Below are 24,998 nucleotides of genomic sequence, written 5' to 3'. Positions count from 1 at the left end.
CTCACCTCCTACGTCCTGGAGTGTGGGTGAGGGGCTCAAAAGTCCAGCTGTGCCACCTTGTAACTGAACACAACACACAGGATGGCGAGGCCAGCCCGTGAGTCCTCGAGGACATCCCCGAGTACATTCCCCAGCCTGAAATGCCTACCTCTGAGCTTCCTACTGCTTAGAAAAATAGCCTCCGATTTGGTCAAGCCACTGTAGTCAGACTTCTGTGAGAAGGAGTGGGACAGAATCTGAAATGATACAGTACCATACTTAAAACAGCTCATTTATTTCCCACATAATCCTATGAAACAGGTATTGTCAATGCCGGTTTTACAGATGACAGAACCGAAGCTTGGAGAAGTGACGTCAGCTGCATGAGGCCACAGAGCTAGTGAGAGGGGGGCTAGGACTCCATCTCCAGCCCTGGTCTTCCCACTGTCCCAAATCCCTGAGGGACATGCTAACTCATGAGAGAGAAACCCATAGGACCCCAAGGCTGGGCCCAGACAGTGAGGAGGGAGGAGCTGCCGTTGCCTAAGACCAGGAAGACGGCAGGCAGCGCCAGATCACTGGCTGAGGAGGTGCAGGGCCGGCCTGGCTCTGGACGGGGTTGTGCAGATGCTGGGTAAGGCAGCACCGCCCTCACTCCCTGCCTTGGCCAGCGTCCAGGATGCCGACCCTCTTTCTCCTGTTTTACTGGCCACTTGCTCTCAATCCCTTGTGCTTCCTTACTTTTAAATGCCCATGAGGCATCCAAACAGAGGGGAGAAGTCAGAGCCAAGAGTGCTTTATGAATGAGGAAGGGGTGATCAGCTGGTGTCAAATGCAAACAACCTTGGAGTAAAATAAGGACAATTTACGGACCCAGGGATCTGTAAATGCCCAGGTTGTGGGCAACACAGGCAAATGAAGAAATGGAATTGGACTATTCCTGGAGGAAGGATCTAAAAAGAAACACATACTTTCTAGAATCACTGCAGGAAAAGCCCCTTCCTTTAGAACAAACCACTACAAGATCCCTTTTCTTTTCCATCGCAGGGAAGTTGCTAAGTATCTGCCAAAACTGGGCACCACTCGTTCCTAGACAGACTCAGGCTCCACAGCCCAGACTGGGTGTGGGTGTGGGGTTGGAGGAAGAGCAGAGGCAGTACAGGAGACGCTGGCACCTCAGGGAGCGAGTGCCACCCATCTCTCTGCCCCTGGCCACCCATACCTCTCACCCACTACCCTCTCCCCACCAGACTTTTGATACATTCCAGACAGAGCTTCACAAGACACAGCATCACGAATATTTATTATGATCATTTTAATTTAAAAAAATAAGCCCCACAGTCTGAGAAATAAACTACAATACAGTAAAAAGTGGCATCGCATGTTAGCACACACCCTGCTGCCGTGCAGCGGCGGCTCCTTCGAGAGGGGAAACGCTGCTGTGGGGATGCCCGCATTATCTCTAATGCCCCTCACACATCCCCACTGCAATGAGAAGGAAACTGAGGCACAGAGGTACAGGGACTGGCCTGAGGTTAGACTGCCGGGAGAGACACACAGGAATCAGGCCCAGAAAATCCTGCTAGTTCCACGTGAACCACTGCCCAGGGGACATTTCTGTGGCTACTGCCTAGTAGGGATAAAAACCACTGCCTTCTTCCAGGTGACTAGTAATATCACACCTGTGGGGCAGCAGGGAGAGAGGCAAGGGAGCCAGACCGGCTCTGACTGGGGCACAGTGTCCAGGACAGAGCCCAGCCAATAGGATTCACTTGCAGCTCCAGCCTCACCCACCTCCAAAACCCACCCCTCACTACAAAGCCCAGCCCTCCTTGCGGAAAACCAGCTGCACAGCCTCATTCACATCGTTCACAACGTGGCATGCCTCCATGAGCCCGGGACTGAAGCTGAAGTCCCGGTGCCCATGGAATGGAGACTCCTCTCCTCGCTGGGCAGGCTCTGGGTCCCTGGGACGGTACACGCCAGTGCATACCAGGATGGAGGCACAGCTCTGGGCCATGGAGGGCTGCTGTTTCTGTGAGCCCCCGGGCCCCAGCTCCTGGGCCCCATCGCACCTGGCCTTCTGCAGGTGCTGGTGGAAAAGGTTAGCACCATAGACGTCAGACATGGGGTTATCACTGGCAGGGCAGCCACATGGAAAAGGGAAGAGGAGAAAATCCAAATTCAGTGTGGCAAGGAGCAGAGGAAAATTTGGGGGTAGGAGTGTCAATTAGATACAAGGAAACAAGGGGGTGAGCAAGGACAGGGAGAAGCAAGAGGCAGTTGTGAAGGTATGGAGCAGAGCTCACCCCACGGCATAGAGCTTCTGGATGGGGACAGGCCAGCCCCGCCGCTCCGCCTGCTGCCTGATCAGGCGCTCCGCGTACTGGTAAGTGAGGATGCTGGGCTTGCCCATCAGGCCCTCGTATCTCAGTTCCTTGCCCGTCACTTTCCGGTAAACGGTTTCCAGGCACAGCAGAAAGGTACCGTGGCCAAACCTGCCAGAGAAGAGAGCTCAGCCGCTCAGTCTTCCTAGTCCCCAGGCTCTTCCAGAGAACAGTACTACCATTCTCTACGCAGCGCCCACGGAGACCAACCTTTTCTCTGGGGCCCTGGTGGTGGGGATCAAAGTTAAGTTACTTCTAGTAACTGACATTTACTGAGCATTGTTCTGGCACTGGACACAGTATATCACATTTAATTCTCAGAAAAACCTCATGAGATAGATACTGTTACCCTCATTTTACAAATGAGGAAACTGAGGCATAATGAGATTAAATAACTTGCCCAAGGTAGCAGACCTAGGATTACAGCCCAGGCAGCCTGACTCCAGAAACTACGCTTAAATTCTGCTTTATGGATTTGTTGCCATTCTCCCTGTGTTGGTGTCAGTTTTCAACTAAACATGTTGCCACGACGTATAAAAAGTACATTCCCTTGCCTCCCTTGCAGCTAGGTATGACCATGTGACTAAGCCACAGGTCAATGAAAGCAGAAGTGCTCAGCTAAACTTTTCATAAGTACCGTTAAAATTGGGGAAGGGGTATTCTCTGCCCTGCCCTACTCTTTCCTGCCACCTGGAATGCTCATGTGATGGCTGGCATTTGGGCAGCTATCTTAGATTTGGTAGTAAAGAGCTAAGGACTGCACAGCAGGATAACAGAAGGTGCCAGCATCCCTGACAAGGTAGAGTCTCAACACAGCCCTGGACTTCCTAACCTAACCTAGACATGAGAAAGAAGTAAGATACTTTTGCTTGGGGTTTTCATCCTTGTTGCTAAACCAAATCTTAACTGATATTGTGCTATATGTTAGTTTATGCTTCAGTGCCATTTATTTGTATAAAGAATTCTGTTTTCTATTTTTAAATCATTGAATGAAAAACTAATCTCAAATCTGGTTTATAAACTGAAATTTGCCCCTTGCTACTCAGTTCACAGCTACATAACCAACTCCCTCACCTACTGTGAGCATACCCTAGCTCTAGGAATAATACTTTAGAGACCATTCCAAACCTCAAGCAACAGAAACCCCATTTAGAAGTGAGCAAAGAGAACACCAAAACCCCTGTCTCTCTAGGGCCCTGAGTCACGCGAGCAGAGGCAATGCTGGGCCCAGCCCACCCTCTGCTGGTGGAGCACGCAGCTCATTGCCTGCCAGCCAGCCGCAGGCGAGAGGACTTTGGCCTGGCAGATAAGGCCAAAGAGGACAAAGCAGCCGTCAGCTGGCCTTCCAGTAAGGTACCTCGAGGGCTACTTATACTGTACTCAGCCCCAGGGCAGGACAGATGACACCAACACAGCTGAGCAGGGATGGTGGCTTGCTCAATACCCATGCTGTGCTCTTGAGAAAGTCCCTTATCCACTGGGTTTTTCTCTGGTCTGCATAACCATGAGAATAATGCTTACTGTCCCCTGCCCCTATGTCTTTTTTTTTTTTTTGAGATAGAGTCTCACTTTGTTGCCCAGGCTAGAGTGAGTGCCGTGGCATCAGCCTAGCTCACAGCAACCTCAAACTCCTGGGCTCAAGCGATCCTGCTGCCTCAGCCTCCCGAATAGCTGGGACTACAGGCATGCGCCACCATGCCTGGCTAATTTTTTCTATATATATTAGTTGGCCAATTAATTCCTTTTTTATTATTATTATTTATAGTAGAGACAGGGTCTTGGTCTTGCTCAGGCTGGTTTCGAACTGCTGATCTCGAGCAATCTGCCTGCCTCGGCCTCCCAGAGTGCTAGGCTTACAGGCGTGAGCCACTGTGCCCGGCCTAACCCTGCCCCTATGTCTTAAAGGTCAAAGGAAATGTAGAAGTGAAAGAACTAATGCTGTAGGGTGGAGGCAAGGAAGGAAGAGCAGTTCAATAGTCTACACTGATACAACTCAAAAACTGTCCATTGTTTGGGTTCAACTAGACAAGAGCATGTTCTGCAGAGACTATAGAGTCATGTGTTAAAAAATCATCTCAATACATTCTCAAGTGCTCAGTAATCTGTAGTTCTACTTTAATAACTGATATGTGAAGTGACCCTTGAAATCCTTCCTAGAAAGCCAAGTTACTATGGCAACTATAGGGCTTACCCAGTAGGGTTCTGACCACCCAGGGTGTCAGAATGATGAGTGGGAAACTGCCCGCAGGACTGCCCAGGTAGCAGCTGGAAGTGGACAACAGGGACTCTGTGGGACTCTGTCCTCACCTGGGCATCTTGGCTTCAGCCATCCAAAGGAGATCCATGTTGCTGGCCAGGACAGGGAGATGGGGATAAGGGGCTGTTGCCAGGCCAGTCCCAGGCTTCCCATTGCTGAGGAGGACATCCATGATCAGCTGCAGGCTTGTCTCCCAGCGGACTGGCTCCCCAAGGAGGAGCACCCCTTTAAAGAGCAAAGGCACAGGGGGAAGGTTGCAGGGTACACAGCCTGCCTTTGGTGGCCGGTGAGCAGAAGGCCCTCAGGCCAGCCGGCGCTACCCACCCACAGTGTGCTCATCTGGGTCAGGGCATGGTTCCCTGACAAGCCTGGCGAGCCACTTACCCATCCACCCTGGGTAAACAGGGCCCAGGAAAGAGCTTCCTAAGGGCTCCCATTTTAACTTAATTCCACTGGGATTTCACAAAAAAGGTTAAAAAAAGAAAGCAGCAAGTCTCAGGCCTGCTTTACCCTGCTGGCTGAGGCTCTGCCCACTGTGTCTTGCCCCACGGGAGTTCAGCAAAAGGGCACCTGTTCCGCCAGTCATTTCTCTCTGAGCCCAAGGACCAGCAGAACCCAATGTCCAGGAGAGGGGGATGTGCAGTGTTAGAGACCTAAACTCAACCCCTAACCCTGCCAGTTTTCCTGCATGATTGTGGGCAAGTTACTTACCTTCTCTAAGCCTCAGTTTCCTCAGTTACATAACAGCAACATCTACTTACAGTGCTGTTGTGAGGATACAAATGAGATATAACAAATGAGCACTTACTTAGCACAGTGCTGCACACACAGCAAGCACTGAACAAAAGAGAGCTGCTGATATTCACTATTAGACTGGTGAATTGAAGCAGACCAATGGTTCTCAGTGGGGCACCATCCCTAGGGAAGTATTTTAGAAATTGGAGGATATTTTAATTATCACAATGACTAACACTCAGCAGGTGAGGGTTGTGGAAGGGGGCCAGGGATGCTAGATCCTCAAGACAGCCCTACGCAGTCAAAAACTGTCCCACACCCTAATGTGTGGATGTCCTATCTGATATTCATGCAGGTAAACAACCTGCTTAGAATTACTTGAGCCAACTCCATTTTATATATAATCACAACGTATTTTGTGTATAGTTTTAATAAGCACTGATTTTTTCCAAAAACACAGCTATCACATAAGTCAAGAGAAGACTATATTTTGTTTTTTCAAAACTTTTGTCTCAAACTCCAGGGCTCAAACAATCCTCCCAACTCACCCTCCTGAACAGCTGGAGCTGCAGGCGTGTGCCACTGTGCTCGCAAGTCCCCTAATTTCTGAGTCACCCATAAAACATAACTGTATCACACCTGTAAATATACTTATATCAGTCTGCAATTGTATCTGATGTATCATTCATGATGATTCTATGCTTAGCGCAATCATTTTACTTCTTGGTAATTACTACATATTGAAATTACATTATTATCTTCTTACTAAAAATTTTTCTTTTTATCTCTCCCTGTTATAATTAGGGCTTTATGCTGAACTGGTTAATTTTTAATATATGTACATAGGAAAGTTCTATTACCTACAAATGTCATTTCAGGATAGTAAAGGAGATATTGCAATATTCTTGTTACACAAGGGGAGAATCAGGTTTAAAAGAGTTCAGAAACGCTGGACTAGATTATCCCTAGGTTCTTTTCCACCCTAAGAGTCTCTACATTTGCAGTTTTTCTGGAATAATAAGGTGAGTGACATGGAGAAATAAAAACTAACAACAAAGTCTCGGAGGTGGTGAGTGGCAGACCCAGACCAGAGCCAGCTGTCTGATGTCCAGTGCCACCCCTGCCGCTCCACCAGGCTGCAGGCAGGCAGTCACATGGAGACGGCCTGAGGGTCTGAGCAGGGAGGGAGAAGAAGATTCTGCCCCATGCTCGAGGAGGACCCCTTTTACCTTCAATGGCTGGGAAGTCATTCCTCGGAAGGGGCTGCCAAGAGACAAAGAAGAGGCCATCAGTGCCATGCTCACTCTCCACTCCCAGCCTCCAGGTTCCACATACACCGAGGCCATCCCCACGGTGGAGCCCGAGCCAAGGGAAAGCTGGAGAGGACTGAGGAAGAAGTTGGAGGGAGGAAGGTGGAAAGACAACGGCCAGAGGGCCACAGAACAGGCTGAGGGTGCCACACCCGAAGGACATCCAGGAGGAAGGGCAGGTGCTGTCTGTCCAGTGAGGACAGGACGTGAGACGTGGCCCAAACAAGAGGCTGGAGAATCAGAGCCAGAGACGAAAGTGCCTCCAGAGGCGGCGGCACTGGGTGTGATGGGCCATTTCTCTCACTGTCAGGGCGGGCGGAGTCACCTGACCAGCCTCTGGGGTCCATTCCCTGCCCAGGCACTGCAGCCTCGGCTCTGCCTCTAACCAGCTCTGTGACCTGGGGCTGAGTCACTTCCCTGTGTGGGCCTCGGTCTCTGAGCTATTCTGAGGTCTGGTCCAACTCTCACATTCTGGTTCTCCACGGAATTTGCATGATGCAGGGAGAAAGCTCTCAAGGGAGAGGAAGTGCTGTATTCACTCGGAAACTCCACTCCGGAGGAGGAAGGCCTCAAGCTATGGAAATGAATAAAAGTGAACTGTCCATTTATGACCACATTGCATCAAATTCTGACGGTGGTCTGAGTTAATGTTCATATGAGGAAGAAGTGGGCCAGGGGGCCCCTCAAGGGACTGGCACTCATGCTTTGCAGGGATCCCCAACCCCTGGTGAGTTGTATAATTATTTCATTATATATTAGAATGTAATAATAATAGAAATGAAGTGCACGATAAATGTAACATACTTGAAACCATCTCCCCACTCCCTAGTCTGTGGAAAAATTGTCTTCCATGGATGGTGCCAAAAAGGCTGGGGACTGCTGCTAGAGGACCCACGAAACACCCTGAACTGCTCACCAGAAGAGATAAGAAGTCAAGCCAATAGCTGCGCCAGGTGTGGTGGTGCACACCTGTAATCCCAGTACTTGGGGAGGCTAAGGAGGAAGGATGGCTTGAGGCCAGGTGTTAAGAAGTCCAGCCAGTGACTTGAATATGAGCGAAACCCACAAGGCACGTGGGCAGACTCGCAGAGCTGGCAGTGCTCCTTTCACAAGCAAAGCACTTCTCACAAGGGCAACGCTTTGCACCATGCTTCGGGGCAAAGGAGAAGCAGTGACTAACTTAACAGAGGTTAGTGACCCTGCTGAGCAACACTGGAAAAGCCAGCCAGCCAGCCTCTGAGCTGGAGGGCATGCTGGGGCTCTGAAAGGGGTTTCCAGCTCATAGAACAACGCAGACAGGACGGTGCTGGAGCCTCCCACTTCCCCGGGCCATTCTTGCATATCCAGGGAAAAACTCCCTGGCCGGATGTGCCTTTCCAAGGAGGCAACACAGCCGCAGTGTGGACAAACTGCTGCTGAGCGGGAAGGACTAGGAGGGCCATGGGCAGGGCAGGGCGCAGCAGGATGGACCACATGCTGAGAGCCCTGGGCGCAGCCAGGAGGTGGCATGGCCCAACCCAGGCACCTTATTACCGTGGTCTTTGGCCGCCGCTCCAGATCCACCATGTCAAGCACAGGGAAGGCCATCCGCAGCTCATCCACAGTCACCACATTCCGGAAGCCCAGTCTAGAGCAAGATCAGGGAAGCAACGCTGGGCAGTTCTGGGGGAAGACATCCTTCTGAATGCATCAGATCATGAATGATGAGAACCAGACCCAGTCCTGATCCACGCAGGCAGGAGGGAACTGAGCAGAGCCCAGTAAGCATGACACAGCCCTACAGGTGCTGGCAGGCAGGCTGTGCCGTCCGTCAGCAGTCACTGGGGACATTTGGTGCCAGGTCCTATGCTAGGTACTGCCCAGGGTGCAGAGCACAGAAGAAGCTCTGTCCCCAAGGAGCTCATGCTTGCTCAGAGCCCATCAGAACTGGTGCTCTGTGAGCAGCACTGCCACTCAGTGCTGAGTTCAGAAGAGACTCCTCAGGGGCTGGGGAGTAGGACTAGAGCTGACATCTTAAAGGATGAACCCAGTTCAGCAGGAAGGGGAGGCCTTGGGGAGGGACAAGCCAGCTCCGGCCTTATCTCCACTAAGACTTGCCTCTACTTTCCTGTCTTCAACTCCAACTTGCAGTTTTAATTGGACATAGTTTCAGATTACTCTCAAAATGATGACTTCATCAGATTACCCCATCAACAATAAAGCCAGCCCTGACTCTCCACTGCCCTGAGAAGTCAGGCCACACTCCGAGTTTGCTTCCAAGGCTTCCTACCCCCTGGCACCACCTCCCTGTTCTCTCTCATCCCCTACCCTATCCCATTCCAACCTCCCATTTCCCCTGCCTGGGAAACCTCAATCATCTCCAGGGCACAGCCATGACCCTCCTCAAAGCCACAGGCAATTGCTGCCCGAGGGATATTCCCTTCCTCTCAACAGCTGTGACACTCAGAACCTACACTACTCTCAAGAGCCTTCAATCATATGTCCCCTTAAATACTCCCTTTATTGTTCATGGGCACTATTCTTGCCTCCTCAAGTGTGAACCCCATGATTAACTCACAATCCCAATGCCCTTATCCTGGTCTCCTGCCCCCTTTAGAGCCTGCAGCATAGCACTGGTACCCAGGAATCACTCAGCGCAAAGTACCAGCCGCTTGAGAACAGGGACCAGGTCTTCTGCCTCCTGAGTGCACACACCCCCAGGGGATGAGTTCCCCGCAGCCGCCTCACTATATGATACTGGCTGATACGCTGAGCACCCAAGGAAGGGGCTAGAGCTGTGGTCCTCAAACCTAGTTACAGAATCAGAGAGAGAGGTTTTTTTTAATACAGAGTCCTGAGTTTTACCCTAGACCTGGTTAATCGAGACTCTCTGGCACGAAGACCCAGGACTCTGCGTCTTAATCTCCTCAGAAGATTGTGATGTGGGAGCATGGGGACTGGCTTTTGGAAATCGCAAGGACTGACCACACTCAGGAGCTGGCCGCCCTGCCTGCGGGCCACTGCGCAACCCCTGCACTGCCGGCAGCCTGCATCCCCACCACGTCCCTACTCAGGCAAGGGAGGGAAGGCCCCAGTCCTGCCCCTTAGCAAAAGGATACATCTCCGCATTTTCCACCAGGGGTCCCTGCCCGGACACTAGCATCCGCTTCTCATGATACTGCGAGAAGAGCTTCATGGGGCTGTGAGAGAGGATAACTTGGTCTGGGTCCACCTAGAGCGAGACCAAGAGACAGAAGAGAGCAGAGGAAGACATTAACAGTGAGGGGGAGAATAATGGGAGACAGGTGGTAGGTGGGAAAGGGGAAGGGGGGAAATGCCCAGAAAGAGGGGGAAGAAAGCCCTTTCCAGCACCCAGCACTTGTAAAACTTATCCAAACAAGAATGAGAAAAACCTGTCTCATTTGGTTCTTGCCACACAAAACAAGGAAACAGAAATGCCATCAGATGGGAGCCCTGCCCCTCTCCAATCCTGTCCAGCTGAATTTACTGATGCTCTTTGGATATCTCAATCCCCTACCTGGAGACCCCAAGGTTTGCGTGCATGTTGTTACTGCTGTAGAAATCTCTTTGACTTTTTTTGTTTCCAGTTCTACTTAAAGACTTAGCTTTTTTCTTTGAGACAGGGTCTCCCTCTGTTGCCTAGACTAGAATGCAGTGGTGTCATTATAGCTCAATGCAACCTCCAACTTCTGGGCTTAAATCATCCTCCTGCCTCAGCCTCCCTAGAAGCTGGTACTACAGGTATGTGCCACCATGCCCAGTTAATTTTATTTTTTTGTACAGAGGGGTCTTGCTGTTGCCCAGGCTGTTCTTGAATTCCTAACCTCAAGTGATCTTCCCACCTTGGCTTCCCAAAACGCTGGGATTACAGACATAAGCCACAGCACCTGGCCCAAGACTTAGCGTCTTAGCGTTATACTAACGCCAACAATGCAGCCTTTACCCGGAATGTTTTTGGAACCCTTTCTGGAAACCACAGCAAGGAACCAATTTTTCCTTTATCCTTTGCATTTGACCTCAAGCAGCAGCATCCAATCAATTAGCCATGTTATATACTCTCTTGGTTCCAAAGGACTCTTTCCAAAAACTAAATTCACTCTTTTTTTTTTTTTTTTTTTTTTTTTTTTGAGACAGAGTCTCGCTTTGTTGCCCAGGCTAGAGTGAGTGCCGTGGCGTCAGCCTAGCTCACAGCAACCTCAAACTCCTGGGCTCGAGTGATCCTTCTGCCTCAGCCTCCCGGGTAGCTGGGACTACAGGCATGCGCCACCATGCCCGGCTAATTTTTTATATATATATCAGTTGGCCAATTAATTTCTTTCTATTTATAGTAGAGACGGGGTCTCGCTCTTGCTCAGGCTGGTTTTGAACTCCTGACCTTGAGCAATCCGCCCGCCTCGGCCTCCCAAGAGCTAGGATTACAGGCGTGAGCCACAGCGCCCGGCCTAAATTCACTCTTAACAAACAAGAATGCGTCAATGTTGGGAAGCAGTGTGGAATGGCAAGTGGGTGAAGACGAACCGCTCCTGGAGGCCAGCACTCATTCAGGTGCATACATCTTATTTACTAAAAATAAGGGCAATAACTTCAGAGTCTCTCCTGGTATGCAGAATTTTAGACAAATGTGACCCTTGCTTTCCAGGGGCTAACAACCCTGTTGCCCAGAAGAAAAGAAATGGATATAAGGAATGTACACTAAAACTTCCAAATACATGGGCAGGATTGTTGTGCTAAACTTTCTGTGTGTGTGTGTGTGTGTGTGTGTGAAGAAAGACCCTATTGGTGATGCTCTACTCATGAGGCTAAGCTTGAACTTCAAGTTATTTTTCCTGCAGGGTTGAAAGATTCCCAATGCCATGACCTAGGACTTAGTGATACTGTACCCCAACCTAAGGGCAGGGACTTGGAGCCGGAGTGGAGATCTACTAGGAGCCAGGTCCTTGGGCTCCCACACCTCTGGTTGCCTCCTTACCTTGCACTCCAGTAAGTCTGACAGCTCCTGGGCTTTGCCATATTGTAATATGTTCCCAGCATTTGTGACAAAAACCACGGGCACCCGCAGCTGTCCCTGGGAGTTCACCAGCCTGCGGAATGCTTCCAGAGCAGCAGGGATCACTCTATGGCCCCGAACCAGCACTCCATCAATATCCAACAGGAGCCCAAAGGTAGGCGAGCTCTGCACAGAAGGTAAGAGAATTCCCTCTGCATGAGTCAAGAAGCAGAAGGAGAAAAAGGAGGGAAAAACAATCCTTACAGAGAGAGACTCAACCTCATCCTCAGGTCACCCAGAGCCCTTGAAAAAGTATGTTGGAAAGAAAAAAAAAGGGACTTCTGATAGGGCAAATCCATCTATAACAAAGAATTATTCCTTTGTCATGTTTTATAAAGTATATAACCATTTTATTAAAATTATTTTGCATAATTATTATAAAACAATTTTAAAATTGGAAAATAGATAAGTCTAAAGAAAATATAATCCTAACCCTTTTTTATTACTTTTTTCATTATTTAAACACAAACATAGGCCAGGCATGGTGGCTCACGCCTGTAATCCAAGCACTGCGGAAGGCAGAGGCAGGTGGATCGCTCCAGGTCAGGAGTTCAAAACCAGCCTGAGACAGACCCCGTGTCTCTACTAAAAATAGAAAGAAATTAATTGACCAACTAAAAAAATATATATATATAAAAATTAGCTGGGCATGGTGGCGCATGCCTATAGTTCCAGCTACTCAGAAGGCTGAGGCAGCAGGATTGCTTGAGCCCAGGAGATTGAGGTTGCTGTGAGCTAGGCTGATGCCACGGCACTCACTCTAGCCTGGGCAACAAAGTAAGAAGTGAGATTCTGTCTCAAAAATAAATTTCACAGCAACCTCAATCTCCTGGGCTCAAGCGATCCTCCTGCCTCAGCCTCCCACACAGCTGGGAATACAGGCGCATGCCACTGTGCCCGGCTAATTTTTTTCTATTTTTAGTTGTTTGGCTAATTTTTTTTTTTTTTTTTTTTTTTGAGACAGAGTCTTACTCTGTTGCCCAGGCTAGAGTGCGGTGGCACCAACCTAGCTCACAGCAACCTCAGACTCCTGGGCTCAAGCAATCCTTCTGCCTCGGCCTCCCGAGTAGCTGGGACTACAGGCATGCGCCATCATGCCCAGCAAACTTTTTCTATATATTTTTAGTTGGCCTGTTAATTTCTCTCTATTTTCAGTAGAGACAGGGTCTCACTCTTGCTCAGGCTGGTTTCAAACTCCTGAGCTCAAGCAATCCTCCTGCCTCGGCCTCCCAGAGTGCTAGGATTACAGGTGTGAGCCACCACGCCAGCCATGAATGTTTTTGTGTGTCATCCTTGCACAGGGGCATGCTAATCTTCTCCATATTGAATCCTAACCCCTTAAAATAACCAATTATTATTTTCTTTCCTCTTTTTATTCTTATATTTGTCCTTTAGCTACAAATACACTTTATTTATTTATTTATTTATTGAGACAGAGTCTCGCTTTGTTGGCCTGGCTAGAGTGAGTGCCGTGGCATCAGCCTAGCTCACAGCAACCTCAAACTCCTGGGCTCAAGCGATCCTCCTGCCTCAGCCTCCCAAGTAGCTAGGACTACAGGCATGCGCCACCATGCCCAGCTAATTTTTTCTATATGTATTAGTTGGCCAATTAATTTCTTTCTATTTGTAGTAGAGACGGGGTCTCGCTCTTGCTTAGGCTGGTTTCAAACTCCTTACCTTGAGCAATCTGCCCATCTCGACCTCCCAGAGTGCTAGGATTACAGGCGTGAGCCACCTCGCCCAGCCTACAACTATACTTTATATATAGAATTTTGTATCTTGTTCTTTTTGCTTGACATTTTAACTGGTTACAAGAGACTTCATAACCATCTTTCAAGATTTTGTTTTAATTAGAACAACACAGTTTAAAAAAAAAAAAAGAACATCTCAATCAGTACAGATGATGTAAAAATGTTTTAAAAGTTTCTTGTCTCCATCTTCCACCTAGTCCTATTCTATCTCTGATAGTAAAATATTTTCCAGAAACCTTTTATGGAGATACAGTACCCACATTTTTAACCTTTTAATTATACACACATACACACACACACACACACACACCATTCACACGGGATCGTGTTTACTTTCTTTTTCCATCTGACTTTTTAGTTGGGATCTCTTGACTATCTTTCCATATCAATATGCCTCCTAAACATCATTTCTGGCTACATAACATTCTAAGTGAATAATATACTTATATTTCCCCTAATTTGGATATCTAGATTTTGAACCTTTTCATAAATACTGATTTATCAATATTATGAATATTTCCTTAGGCTAGATTTTTTTTTTTTTTTTCCCAAGACAGACTCAGGCCTGGGCTAGAGTGCCGTGGTGTCAGCCTAGCTCACAGCAACCTCAAACTCCTGGGATCAAGTGTTCCTCCTGCCTCAGCCTCCAAAGTAGCTGGGACTACAGCTGGGTGTACTACCATGCCCAGCTAATTTTTTCTATTTTTAGTTGTCTGGCTAATTTATTTCTATTTTTAGTAGAGATGGGATCTCACTTTTGCTGAGGCTGGTCTCAAACTGCTGACCTCAAGTGATCCTTCCACCTGAGCCTCCCAGAGTGCTAGGATTATAGGCGTGAGCCACCACACCTGGCCTAGATTCTCAAAAGTAGGAGTAATAAGTCAAAGAGTACAAATACTATAATTATGCAACACTTACTGACAGTTTTCCAAAAATGTGTGTCAATGTACATGGCCACTGGCAATGTACTTTACCCTTACAACACTGATTTTCACATGTATCAGACAGTTAATTATCAAATGTTTTGTTAATTGAAAGGTTAACAAAATGGTATCTCATCGCAATCTGTATTTCTTGAATTCATAAAGTTTAACAGTCTTTTTAAAAAATTCATTCTACTTCTTAATTTATAAACTTCCTATTAACATACAAGATGTTTCTCAATGGTCAGGAAAATCCAATCTAACCTGTTTGCCATTTTTCTTCTCTTGGTGCCAGCTAGGAGAAGTCATGCTGACCGCACATGCCTACTCTACGCAGAGGGCTCTGCCTGGAAAGAGCAACAGGAAATACAAAGGAACTGCGCTCTATCTAGCCCCTCACTGCTCAGCTTAGCGTGACAGCAAGTAACCAATCTAGAAAGCAAACCAACTAAAACTGCAGCATTTTCACAAGTGCAAATCAATTATAAATATTTAAGTTCTGAGTAAATAAATAGAATTAAACAGAGGCAAATTCTTGAATTTTGAGCTGGCAATGAAAGCATTAAATATATGCATTCATGTCACAAAACTCTCTTGAGAGCCCAATCAGCACCAGCCTAGACAAGCAGGACAGATAAGGTCCCTGCCTACACACTTCAGAGAGAAGACAATTAAACAGCAGCCCCAGGACAGTCTATACTGAGTGCTGGCTTACAAGATGAGCCTGCACCAGAGGGTCCTAATCTATCGGGGAGGGAAGGAATGGGCCATCAAAGGTCTCCTTGGCTAATTTAAGGAGTTTGAAATTAGGAAAGTAACATCATCAGACCTGAGTTGTAGAAAAATTTTGGCTGCAGAGAGAAGAATGGATTGAGCAGACTGAAGGGAGTCACGTTGAAGGAGACCAGTTGGGATCAACTGCAACCCAAGACAGAGAGGACAGTGCTTTGACTAGGGCAGTGGCAACATGAACTGAGAGCTGGGGACTGATCATACCTAACAGAACAGCAGGACAGCACTCACGTGCACAGGCAGAGGGAGGGAGGAAACACAGGGACTTCCATGCTATTTTTTTTGGCTTGGAGACCTAGGGCAACAGATGCCAGTATCAGTCACTGATCCAAGGAACACAGGTGCAGCAGCCGGTGGGAGGCTAGGGGAGGACAAAGATAAGGCCCACTGTGGACCTGGGGGACAGGTAAATGGACATATCAGCAATGGACAGAAAGTCCTGGAGATGAGAATCTGGAAGGGTGTAAGATACTGGGCTATAAGGACAATGGACACCTTCCAACTTCTGTTTACTGCTTGTCTGCTAACCGCAAGGCACTATGAGTACATTATGGGATGTAGAGGAGAAAGACAAAGAACTTGGAAACCAGAGTCTCTCAGCTAGGACCTGGAACAGGTTAGAGCCTATCAGGGGCAGGATGAAGTAAGAATCATTGTGGGGGCGGATGCATGACCAGTGTGTAAACAACTGAGTTATAAAAAGGGGACTAACACACAAAGGAGGGTCCCTGCCTGGAGAAGAGGCCACTGCGCTGGCACTCTGGGGCTCAGACCCTAGCTCGAGCTAGACAATAAAACTCCTTTTGATAATTACAGCCTCGGTGACTGTCTCTCTGTCCTGCGGCCTTGTGAATCTCGAATATAACAAGGGCTCTGCTCTCAGAGAACCAGGCAGAGCAAAGCCACTCAAGGACAGGCCAAGAGGGAGCAGCAGTCACATGAGCACGGAAATCCAAAGGGTGTGGGGCGAAGAAAGTGCTGAGGGATGCTTCTAGGTGAGTAAAACAGGAACTGGGGGGCTGGGCACAGTGGCTCATACCTGTAATCCTAGCACTCTGGGAGGCCAAGGCAGCATCACTTGAGCTCAGGAGTTCGAGACCAGCCTGAGCAACACAGTGAGAACTGGCTTGATGGTGCATACCTGTAGTCTCAGCTACTCCAGAGGCTGAGGCAGGAGGATCACTTGAGCCCAGGAGTTGGAGGTTGCAGTGAGTTATGATGATGCCATTGCACTTTACCCCGAGTATCAAAAACAAACGAAACAAAACAAAAAACAGGAACTGGAGTGACTGTACTGATCCCCTCTCTAGCCACTAAACAAGCAGGACCCCTGGTGGAATTTCCAGCTCCTTGATGCTAGCCTGTGCACAGAGCCTCCCGGCTTGGCCAGTGGCAGCCACAGCACCAACTTGGAGGTGGGCAGGGACACTGGAAAAATAGGAGCAAGCAATTGGAACCAAAAAGTTATCACATCTGAACACCAGAAAACACCTCCCAGGGAGAAACCCTCCAAGCCCCACATGCCATGCAGGAAGTGCCTGAACTGTGCCTCTAACGCTTGGCTCCCAAGGCTGACGCTGTTGCACCCTAGACCAGCACACTCACTGTACTAGGCACTGAACTAGGTATATAACGAAGGCTTTTTTTTTTAATTCTTTGTACCAGCACTTTGAGGAAGTGTAGGTCCAAAAGGCATGACCCAGCGAAATGTGGCTGGGTTAGACATGGTGTTCAATATATACACACTAAATAATCTGACTGGTTAAATGAGAAACCAACCTCACAGCGAACAACTAGTCAAGGGTCACCCAGTTCCCAAGGGCTGGATTCAGGGATTCAGCCTCAAACTGAGCTTGTCACAAAGTCGGGGCTCCCTTACCCAGCAGCACCTCAGAGCAAGCAGGGAGCCCAGGAGGGTCCAGGTCCTCTGTCTGGAACACACAGCTTCTCTCACCTGCTGGCCCCCAGCTATGTGCCCCGGTTCTTATCTGTCCTCAGTGCATTCATGTACCCAATGGCCCTCAAAGATCCCTGGAGCCTCTCTCTATTTCTCAGCAAGTCCTACTAGAAGGGGAGTCCTAACCTGGGCCCATGAATAGATTTGGGGGTGACCATAACACCCCTTAAAACTCTATGTAGGCCGGGCGTGGTGGCTCACGCCTGTAATCCTAGCACTCTGGGAGGCCAAGGCGGGCAGATTGCTCCATGTCGGGAGTTCAAAACCAGCCTGAGCAAGACCCCGTCTCTACTAAAAACAGAAAGAAATTAATTGACCAACTAAAAATATATACACACAAAAATTAGCCGGGCATGGTGGCGCACGCCTGTAGTCCCAGCTACTCAGGAGGCTGAGGCAGCAGGATCACTTGAGCCCAGGAGTCTGAGGTTGCTGTGAGCTAGGCTGACACCAGGACACTCACTCTAGCCTGGGCAACAAAGTGAGACTCTGTCTCAAAAAAAAAAACAAAAAAAAAACCTCTATGTGCATTTTTCCTGGAGAAATGAACCACAGTTTTCAGATTTCATCTGATTCTTCTCAAAGAGACTCACTACCTGGGTCTTAAGGGATGAGGGGATGTGACTGGCCCTTATATCTCCCACCTGCACAGTGCTTAGAGCCTCATAGGTGCTCAACAAAGGTTGGCCCGAATGCTGAACGACCCAAAGGATGAACAGTTCAGGAGAAACACGGCATATCTTTCCCTTTGGGCACTTCTCCACCACACTACCACTTCCCAAGGGAAGACAGTTGGTAGCTCTTAGAAAGTCTGTCCCTGGAGGTAAGGACTAGGTCGTTCTAGAACTTCTTTTATACTGTTATGGACACAAAGCATACTGTTCTCAAAGTTTAAGTTTAAAACCCATTTGCTTATAATTTAGAGACCATCAGGACAATTTTAATAAGGCCTGGATTTTAAGTGATATTAAGGAATTACTAGACCAAGCGTGCTGGCTCATGCCTGTAATCCTAGTTCTCTGGGAAGCCGAGGCGGGCGGATTGCTCAAGGTCAGGAGGTCAAAACCAGCCTGAGCAAGAGCGAGACCCCGTCTCTACTATAAATAAAAAGAAATTAATTGGCCAACAAATATATATAGAAAAAATTAGCCGGGCACGGTGGCTCGTGCCTGTAGTCGCAGCCACTTGGGAGGCTGAGGCAGGAGGATCGCTTGAGCCCAGGAGTTTGAGGTTGGTGTGAGCTAGGCTGATGCCATGGCACTCACTCTAGCCTGGGCAACAAAGTGAGACTCTGTCTCAAAACTAAATAAATAAATAAAATAAGGAATTACTGGTAGGTATGATAATGGCATTGTGGTTATGTTCAGAATGTCCTTATTTTCTTAGAGGTATATACAGAAGAACTTAGGGTTGAGATGATAAGAAATCAGGGATTTACTTTAAAATCTTACAGCCAACTAGGCCGGGTGTGATGCTTCACGTCTGTAATCCTAACACTCTGGGAGGCCGAGGCGGAAGGATGATTTGAGATCAGGAGTTCGAGACCAGCTTGAGCAAGAGCGAGACCTCATCTCCACTAAAAATAAAAATAAAAAAAAATAAAATCTTACAGCCAAAAACAGGAGGGAGATGAGCAAGGTGGCAAAATGTTAGTAACTGCCGAATCTGGGAGACAGGCATATGGGGTTCATATTATCCTGTTTTTGAATTTTTGAAAACTTAACAGTTAAAAAAATAAAAAGCCCATTTGTGTTATGGCTGCAAAATTTAACCATGCACAGTTTTATTGGTCACATCCTAAATACAAGATATGCTTCTTAAAAATAAGAAGCCATAGCCTCGGCTACTTCGAACAGGAAGATTTTTGGGAAAATTTAGCAATTTCCTTAAGGCTCCCTCATCTATCATTGACCTCCCTCCCCAACCCTCAGGATGTACACAGAGAAAGAGGCAGCCCAGAACATACAAAGTGAAGGTGCATATAGGTTGTCACAAATGTCCCGCGCTAATGCAAGATGTTAACACAGTCATGCACCACATAATAATGTTTTTGGTCAACAGTGGACCACATATGGTCATCCTGTAAGATAAGAACGAAACAAGAACACATAGCTGAAGCAGCAGCAAGAGAAAAGGGAACTGCAGAAGAAGAAGAAGACAAACCTTCAAGAAAACTCAGTGAAGGCCGGGCGCTGTGGCTCACGCCTGTAATCCTAGCTCTTGGGAGGCCGAGGCGGGCGGATTGCTCAAGGTCAGGAGTTCAAAACCAGCCTGAGCAAGAGCGAGACCCCGTCTCTACTATAAATAGAAAGAAATTAATTGGCCAACTGATATATATATAAAAAAATTAGCCGGGCATGGTGGCGCATGCCTGTAGTCCCAGCTACTCGGGAGGCTGAGGCAGAAGGATCACTCAAGCCCAGGAGATTGAGGTTGCTGTGAGCCAGGCTGACGCCACGGCACTCACTCTAGCCTGGACAACAAAGTGAGACTCTGTCTCAAAAAAAAAAAAAAAGAAAAGAAAACTCAGTGAAGCATTTAGCAGAAGCTTTTGCAGACCTCAACAAGTTCCTCAAAAAGTTTGAAACAAGAACCCCAACACTGAAAGGCTTTCATTAATAGAGAGGAATGTTCATGGTGCATTACCTGCTTACAAGCAAATCTAGGACCAAAAAAAAACCAGAAACAAACCACGATGGACATATTTCTGAAAAGAGTGATGCTTCCTCAAGAGCCTTGGGCAGGTCTTTCAGGGGGTCTTCCAGAAGGCGGCGGCACTGTCACATGAGATGGCAGCTCCGTGCATGTTATTATTCCTGAAGACCTTCCAGGGGTGGTATGTGGAGGAGGAAGACAGTGACTCTGACCTTGTGTAGGCCTAGACCAGGGTCCTCAGACTTTTTAAACAGAGGGCCAGTTCACTGTCCCTCAGACCCTTGGAGGGCCTTTGGAGAGTGCGGTGCACATTCCACACATGCGCACTGTGGGCCCGGGACAAGTCAGCTGCTAAGCAGGACAGGCAGCTGCAGCAAGAACGCGCGGCGGGCTGGATAAATGTCCTTGGGGGGCCACAGTTTGAGGACGCCTGGCCTAGACTAATGTGTGTGCATATGTCTTAGTTTTTAACAAAAAAGTTAAAAATATATATTAATTCTTATTCTTAAAAAAAGATTATGGAATAACGAAAATATTTTTCCTTTCTCTCTTTGTCCTGCTGAGACAAGGGGTCTGGTTATCATCTGTGGTGTATGTGCCATGCTCTGTAAACCTGTATGTTGCTCTTGCCCTATAATCCTATCTTTCTCTCCTCAATAAACCTCATTTTTGTGCTTGGCTAAACCAAAAAAAGAAAATTAAAGAAAAGAAAATATTTTGATATTTTGCTGGGCACAGTGGCTCACACCTGTAATCCTAGAATTTTCAGAGGCCCAGTTAGGAGGACTGGTTGAGGCCAGAAGTTCAAGACCAGCCTGAGCAAGACCCCATCTCTACAAAAAAAAAAAAAAAAAAATAGAAAAATTAGCTGGGTGTGGTGGCACACGTCTGTAGTGCCAGCTACTCCGGAGGCTGAGGCAGGAGGATCACCTGAGCCCAGGAGTTTGAGGTTGCTGTGAGCTATCATGATGCCACTGTACTCTAGCCCTGGGTGACAGAGCAAGAACCTGTCTCAAAAAATAAAGAAAGAAAGAAAGAAAGAAAGAAAGAAAGAAAGAAAGAAAGAAAGAAAGAAAGAAAGAAAGAAAGAAAGAAAGAAAGAAAGAAAGAAAGAAAGAAAATATTTTTATACACCTGTACACTGTGTATTAAGATAAGTGTCATTACATGGTCTCGAACTCCTAAGCTCAAACGATCCTCCCGCCTCAGCTTCCCAGAGTGTTAGGATTACAGGCATGAGCCACCATGCCTGGCCTTGTTTCTTTATCTTACATCCTGTAAATTGGAAATTAATTATAAAGGTTTGATTAGATTCAGGTTATTATGATATGCTAAATGGTAAGCAAAAAGAAAAAAATAAAAATAACAAAATAGATTCAGGTTAAACATTTTTGATAAGCATACTTTCAGAAGTATTTGGTACTGTTCCGTTTACTATCTTGAGATAAAATTCATAGGTAATAATATCTAACCATATAATTTTTAAAAATCAATGTAACAACTCTTTGTAACAATTCTTTGTTGTACAGAACTGTCCCGTGGATTAGAGGACATTCAGTAGTGCCCCCGTGACTGCATTAACCAAAAGTCCCCCCAAATTATACAAAATTTTAGAGATCTACTGCTACTATAATAAAGTAGCAGAATATTTGAGATAGTTGCAGACTGTACATAATAATTGTTTTCTGTTAACACTTTTGTTTCTTGGAGCAATTGTTGCCCTATAAACTGTGGATTAAATTATAGTCCACTTTGAAGATTATTCTGAAAAAAATTATTTTATATTCCAATGCAGTTAGGTTCTTCAAAGGCCCTAACTCAAGAAATTTAAAAGGACTCCCCACTTCTGTGTATGTAACATTTTATTAAGAGTGCTTCCAAATGTGTTTTCTGCTTTAAATCATTTTATTTTCTGAGATCATGCAGTGAGATTCTTTAAATTATTTTTAAGAGACTAATTTCTAAGTTCTTTTGAATCACATAGCTGTTGGGGATGCTGAGTAACCCTTGAAAATTTTTGAGATAAGATTCTTCAAAAATGCCCATACTATAATTTTTTACCTTCTTGCCATTTTAGAAGTCTGTAATACCATTTCTATTACCAAGAGATTTACTAGAATTTCCTCCTTTTTATTTAATAAGTCAAGTAAGTTAAGTACCTCCCACACATAAAGGAAGTTTCCTTTACATCCTTTTGTCTGCTGTATATTAAGTATTATAAATTTTCTAAAGTTAAATAAAATGGTTCTGTACATTGTTATTGCAGAAAAAAGATGTGTCATTACAAAAGAGTCAAAAAGTTAAAAAATTAAAAAGTTTATAAAGTAAAAGTTACAGTAAGCTAATGTTAATTATTAAAGAAAAATATTTTTTATAAATTTAGTGTAGCCTAAATGTCCAGTGTTTATAAAGTCTACAGCACTACACAGTAATGTCCTAGGCCTTCACATTCACTCACCACTAACAGACTCACCCAGAGCAACTTCCAGGTCTGCAAGCTCCATTTATGGGAAGTGCTCTGTACAGCACCCTAAACATGTACCATGTTTCATCTTTCATACCATACTTTTCTGTACCTTTTGTTTAGATATGCTTCTTAGATACACAAATGCTTACCATTGATTCCAATTCCCTATAGTACTCGGTACAGTAACACGTTGTGCGGGTTTCTAGCCCACGAACAGCAGGCTATACCACAGTTTGTGGAAGTATCCTCCGTGACGTTTGCACGATGACATATTTCTCAGAACATATTCCCATCATAAGGGACACAACTGTAATGAGGGAAACTGTGGGCATGGGGGGTGTGTATGGGGACTCTGCACTTTCTGCTTAATTTTTCTGTAAACCTAAAACTTCTCTAAAAAGTAAAGTCTATTAATTTAAGATGGTTAGAAAAAAAAGAGATTTTTTCCCTTTCTTTTTATCCTCATCTGTATCTCTATTTTAACTTTTCTTCTGCATCACTCTCTTTTTTCCAACTAGTCCTGAATATTAGGCCAGATCCTTTAATTCTGCAGTCCCAAAGCCTCTGGCAAGCCGCAAACCAGTAGGGGGCTGTGCCGTTAGGGACCCAGCTGCAGAGCTCCACCTCACTCCCCTGACTCCTTATCCCCCATTCCTGCCCATGGAAAAACTGTCTTCCATGAAACTGGTCCCTGGTGCCAAAATGGTGAGGGATCGCTGCTCTAAAGTTCATTTTTGTGGCAGTGATAAAATATGTGGAATTTTAACATGAGTTTGAAATGAAGGGACCACTAAGATATTCCTTTGTGGTTTTGCTTCTTAATTAGAATTGGTTTAGTATGTTTTCTAGACAGTAACAATCGTACAACTACCACCCACTTCACTATCTACTACTACTTCCACATTTGAGAGAACTTGCTACAAAGTACTCCACATATATCATCTTATTTATTCTGACAGAAACACTGCCCGTGTGCATATATCCATTTAGATGGGGAAACAAGCTCAGAAAGCTAAGTAATTTGTCTTAAGTCAAACAGCTCATGAGCAGTACAGGCAGGATTCAATTCTAAAGCTAGGACTTTTTTTCTTCTTCATTTTTGAGACAGAGTTTCGTTCTGTCGCCCTGGGTAGAGTATCGTGGCATCATCATAGCTCACTGCAACCTCCAACTCCTGGGCTCATGTGATCTTCCTGCCTTAGCCTTCTGAGTAGCTGGGACTACAGACATGTGCCACCACACCCAGCTAATTTTTTCTAGTTTTAGTAGAGACAGGCCCTTGTTCTTGCTCAAGCTGGTTTCAAACTCCTGAGCTCAAGTGATCCTCCCACCTCCGCCTCCCAGAGTGCTAGGATTACAGGCGTGACCCACTGCGCTCCACCAGAGCTAGTACTCTTAATCTCTTTACTACACTACATCCCTTTTTTCCCCTTTTCTACTCTACCTGACAAGTCACTTGGAGGTATCTCAGGACCTGTAAAGACACTAGAACCAATATAATAGTTATAAAATGCTTGAGACCAGGAGTTCGAGACCCCCTGAGCAAGAGTGAGACACAGTCTCTACCAAAAATAGAAAAAATTAGCTGGGCGTGGTGGTGTGCACCTGTTGTCACAGCTACTCGGGAGGCTGAGGCAGAAGGATCACTTGAGCCCAGGAGTTTGAGGTTGCTGTGAGCTGTGATGAATCCACTGCCCTCCAGCCTGGGCAACAGAGTGAGACAAAGGAAAGGAAAGGAAAAAGGAAAAAAGGAAAGGAAAAAGGAAAAAAGGAAAGGAAAAAGGAAAAAGGAAAAAGGGGAAGGGAAGTGAAGGGAAGGGAAGGGAAGGGAAGGGAAGGGAAGGGAAGGGAAGGGAAGGGAAGGGAAGGGAAGGGAAGGGAAGGCGGGAAAGAAGGAAGAGAGGGAGGGAAAGAAAGGAAGACAGGACAGAAAGAAGGAAAGAGAGAAAGAAAGAAAAACTTGACTCCAAGCTTCGCCTTCCTTACTAACACCAAGGTCATACCTTCCTCCAAAGTTCTGAGAGAATTAAATATCACCACAGTGCCTTGCACAAATTAAGAACCCTACTCCAGTTCTCCTCCTCTTGCCCCACAGATCCTCCCCTACACTCAAGCAAGGCCACAGCGAATGGGACCAAGGTAAGACACCTACATCAAACCCAAATTCACTAATGAAGTGTCCACCCACAAGCACGGCTCCTGGAGGGGGGGATCCATCGCAAGACCTCAATCTCTTTCAAATGTAGTTAAAAATCATAACCAAAATGCTACCACTGTGAAAATCAAAAAGGAAAAGCAGTAAAAATATAAGAGGAACAAGGAAACTGCTGAGAAACTTTGGGGTTGAAAAGCAGCAAGGGACCAAGAAACCATCCAGATGAGCGTTTTCTGGGCTTGTTGTGGTCGCCCTCCAGCGGAGTAACTTTTCTTCCAGGACACGGCGCTGCAAATCGCACGCGAGTCAGGGGAGGCCGGGGACACTGGGCCTCCAGGCGAGAACGAAGTGCACTTGCGGTCAGACGCCCGGTCAAGGCCGTTTCCCGGAGGCCGGGATGCCGCAGCGTCCCGGCCGGCCGGCCGCCCTCCCTCTCCGCGTCTCCTGGCCCCGCCGCCAGCCCTGAGCACCGCTCTGTCGGAGCCCGGGCGTTCTCACCTGAGCGTAGCCCCTCTGCGGGAAAAGGCCCCGGAGCCCCGCAGCCGCGCACGCCGCTCTCCAACAGAGCCCGCGCGCCGCTCCC

The 24,998-nt window shown here is 46.9% G+C and overlaps 1 protein-coding gene across 3 annotated transcripts; it reads right to left on the bottom strand.

Annotated features, from left to right (window-relative positions):
- Nucleotides 1–1,265: 1,265 nt before the first annotated feature.
- HDHD5 (haloacid dehalogenase like hydrolase domain containing 5) lies at nt 1,266–19,269 on the bottom strand. Of its 3 annotated transcripts, none has more exons than XM_076007792.1 (9): nt 18,577–19,269; nt 11,638–11,841; nt 9,767–9,879; nt 8,202–8,295; nt 6,588–6,621; nt 4,674–4,848; nt 2,577–2,591; nt 2,289–2,477; nt 1,266–2,117 (listed from the first exon to the last, which is right to left on the bottom strand). In XM_076007792.1, the coding sequence occupies exons 3-9, from the start codon at nt 9,841–9,843 to the stop codon at nt 1,793–1,795; spliced, it is 909 nt and encodes a 302-aa protein (XP_075863907.1). In that variant the 5' UTR covers nt 9,844–9,879; nt 11,638–11,841; nt 18,577–19,269; the 3' UTR covers nt 1,266–1,792. The 3 variants fall into 3 exon arrangements, with proteins under 3 accessions (XP_075863907.1, XP_075863908.1, XP_075863909.1); XM_076007793.1 differs by having other exon boundaries at nt 18,590–19,269; XM_076007794.1 differs by lacking the exon at nt 2,577–2,591 and having other exon boundaries at nt 18,577–18,750.
- Nucleotides 19,270–24,998: the final 5,729 nt, after the last annotated feature.

The sequence above is a fragment of the Microcebus murinus genome, chromosome 10, assembly GCF_040939455.1.
Source record: "Microcebus murinus isolate Inina chromosome 10, M.murinus_Inina_mat1.0, whole genome shotgun sequence".
In the NCBI taxonomy this organism is placed as follows: domain Eukaryota; kingdom Metazoa; phylum Chordata; class Mammalia; order Primates; family Cheirogaleidae; genus Microcebus; species Microcebus murinus.
The sequence above is the reverse complement of the archived record's forward strand: the minus strand, read 5'-3'. Positions and strand labels throughout refer to the sequence as shown.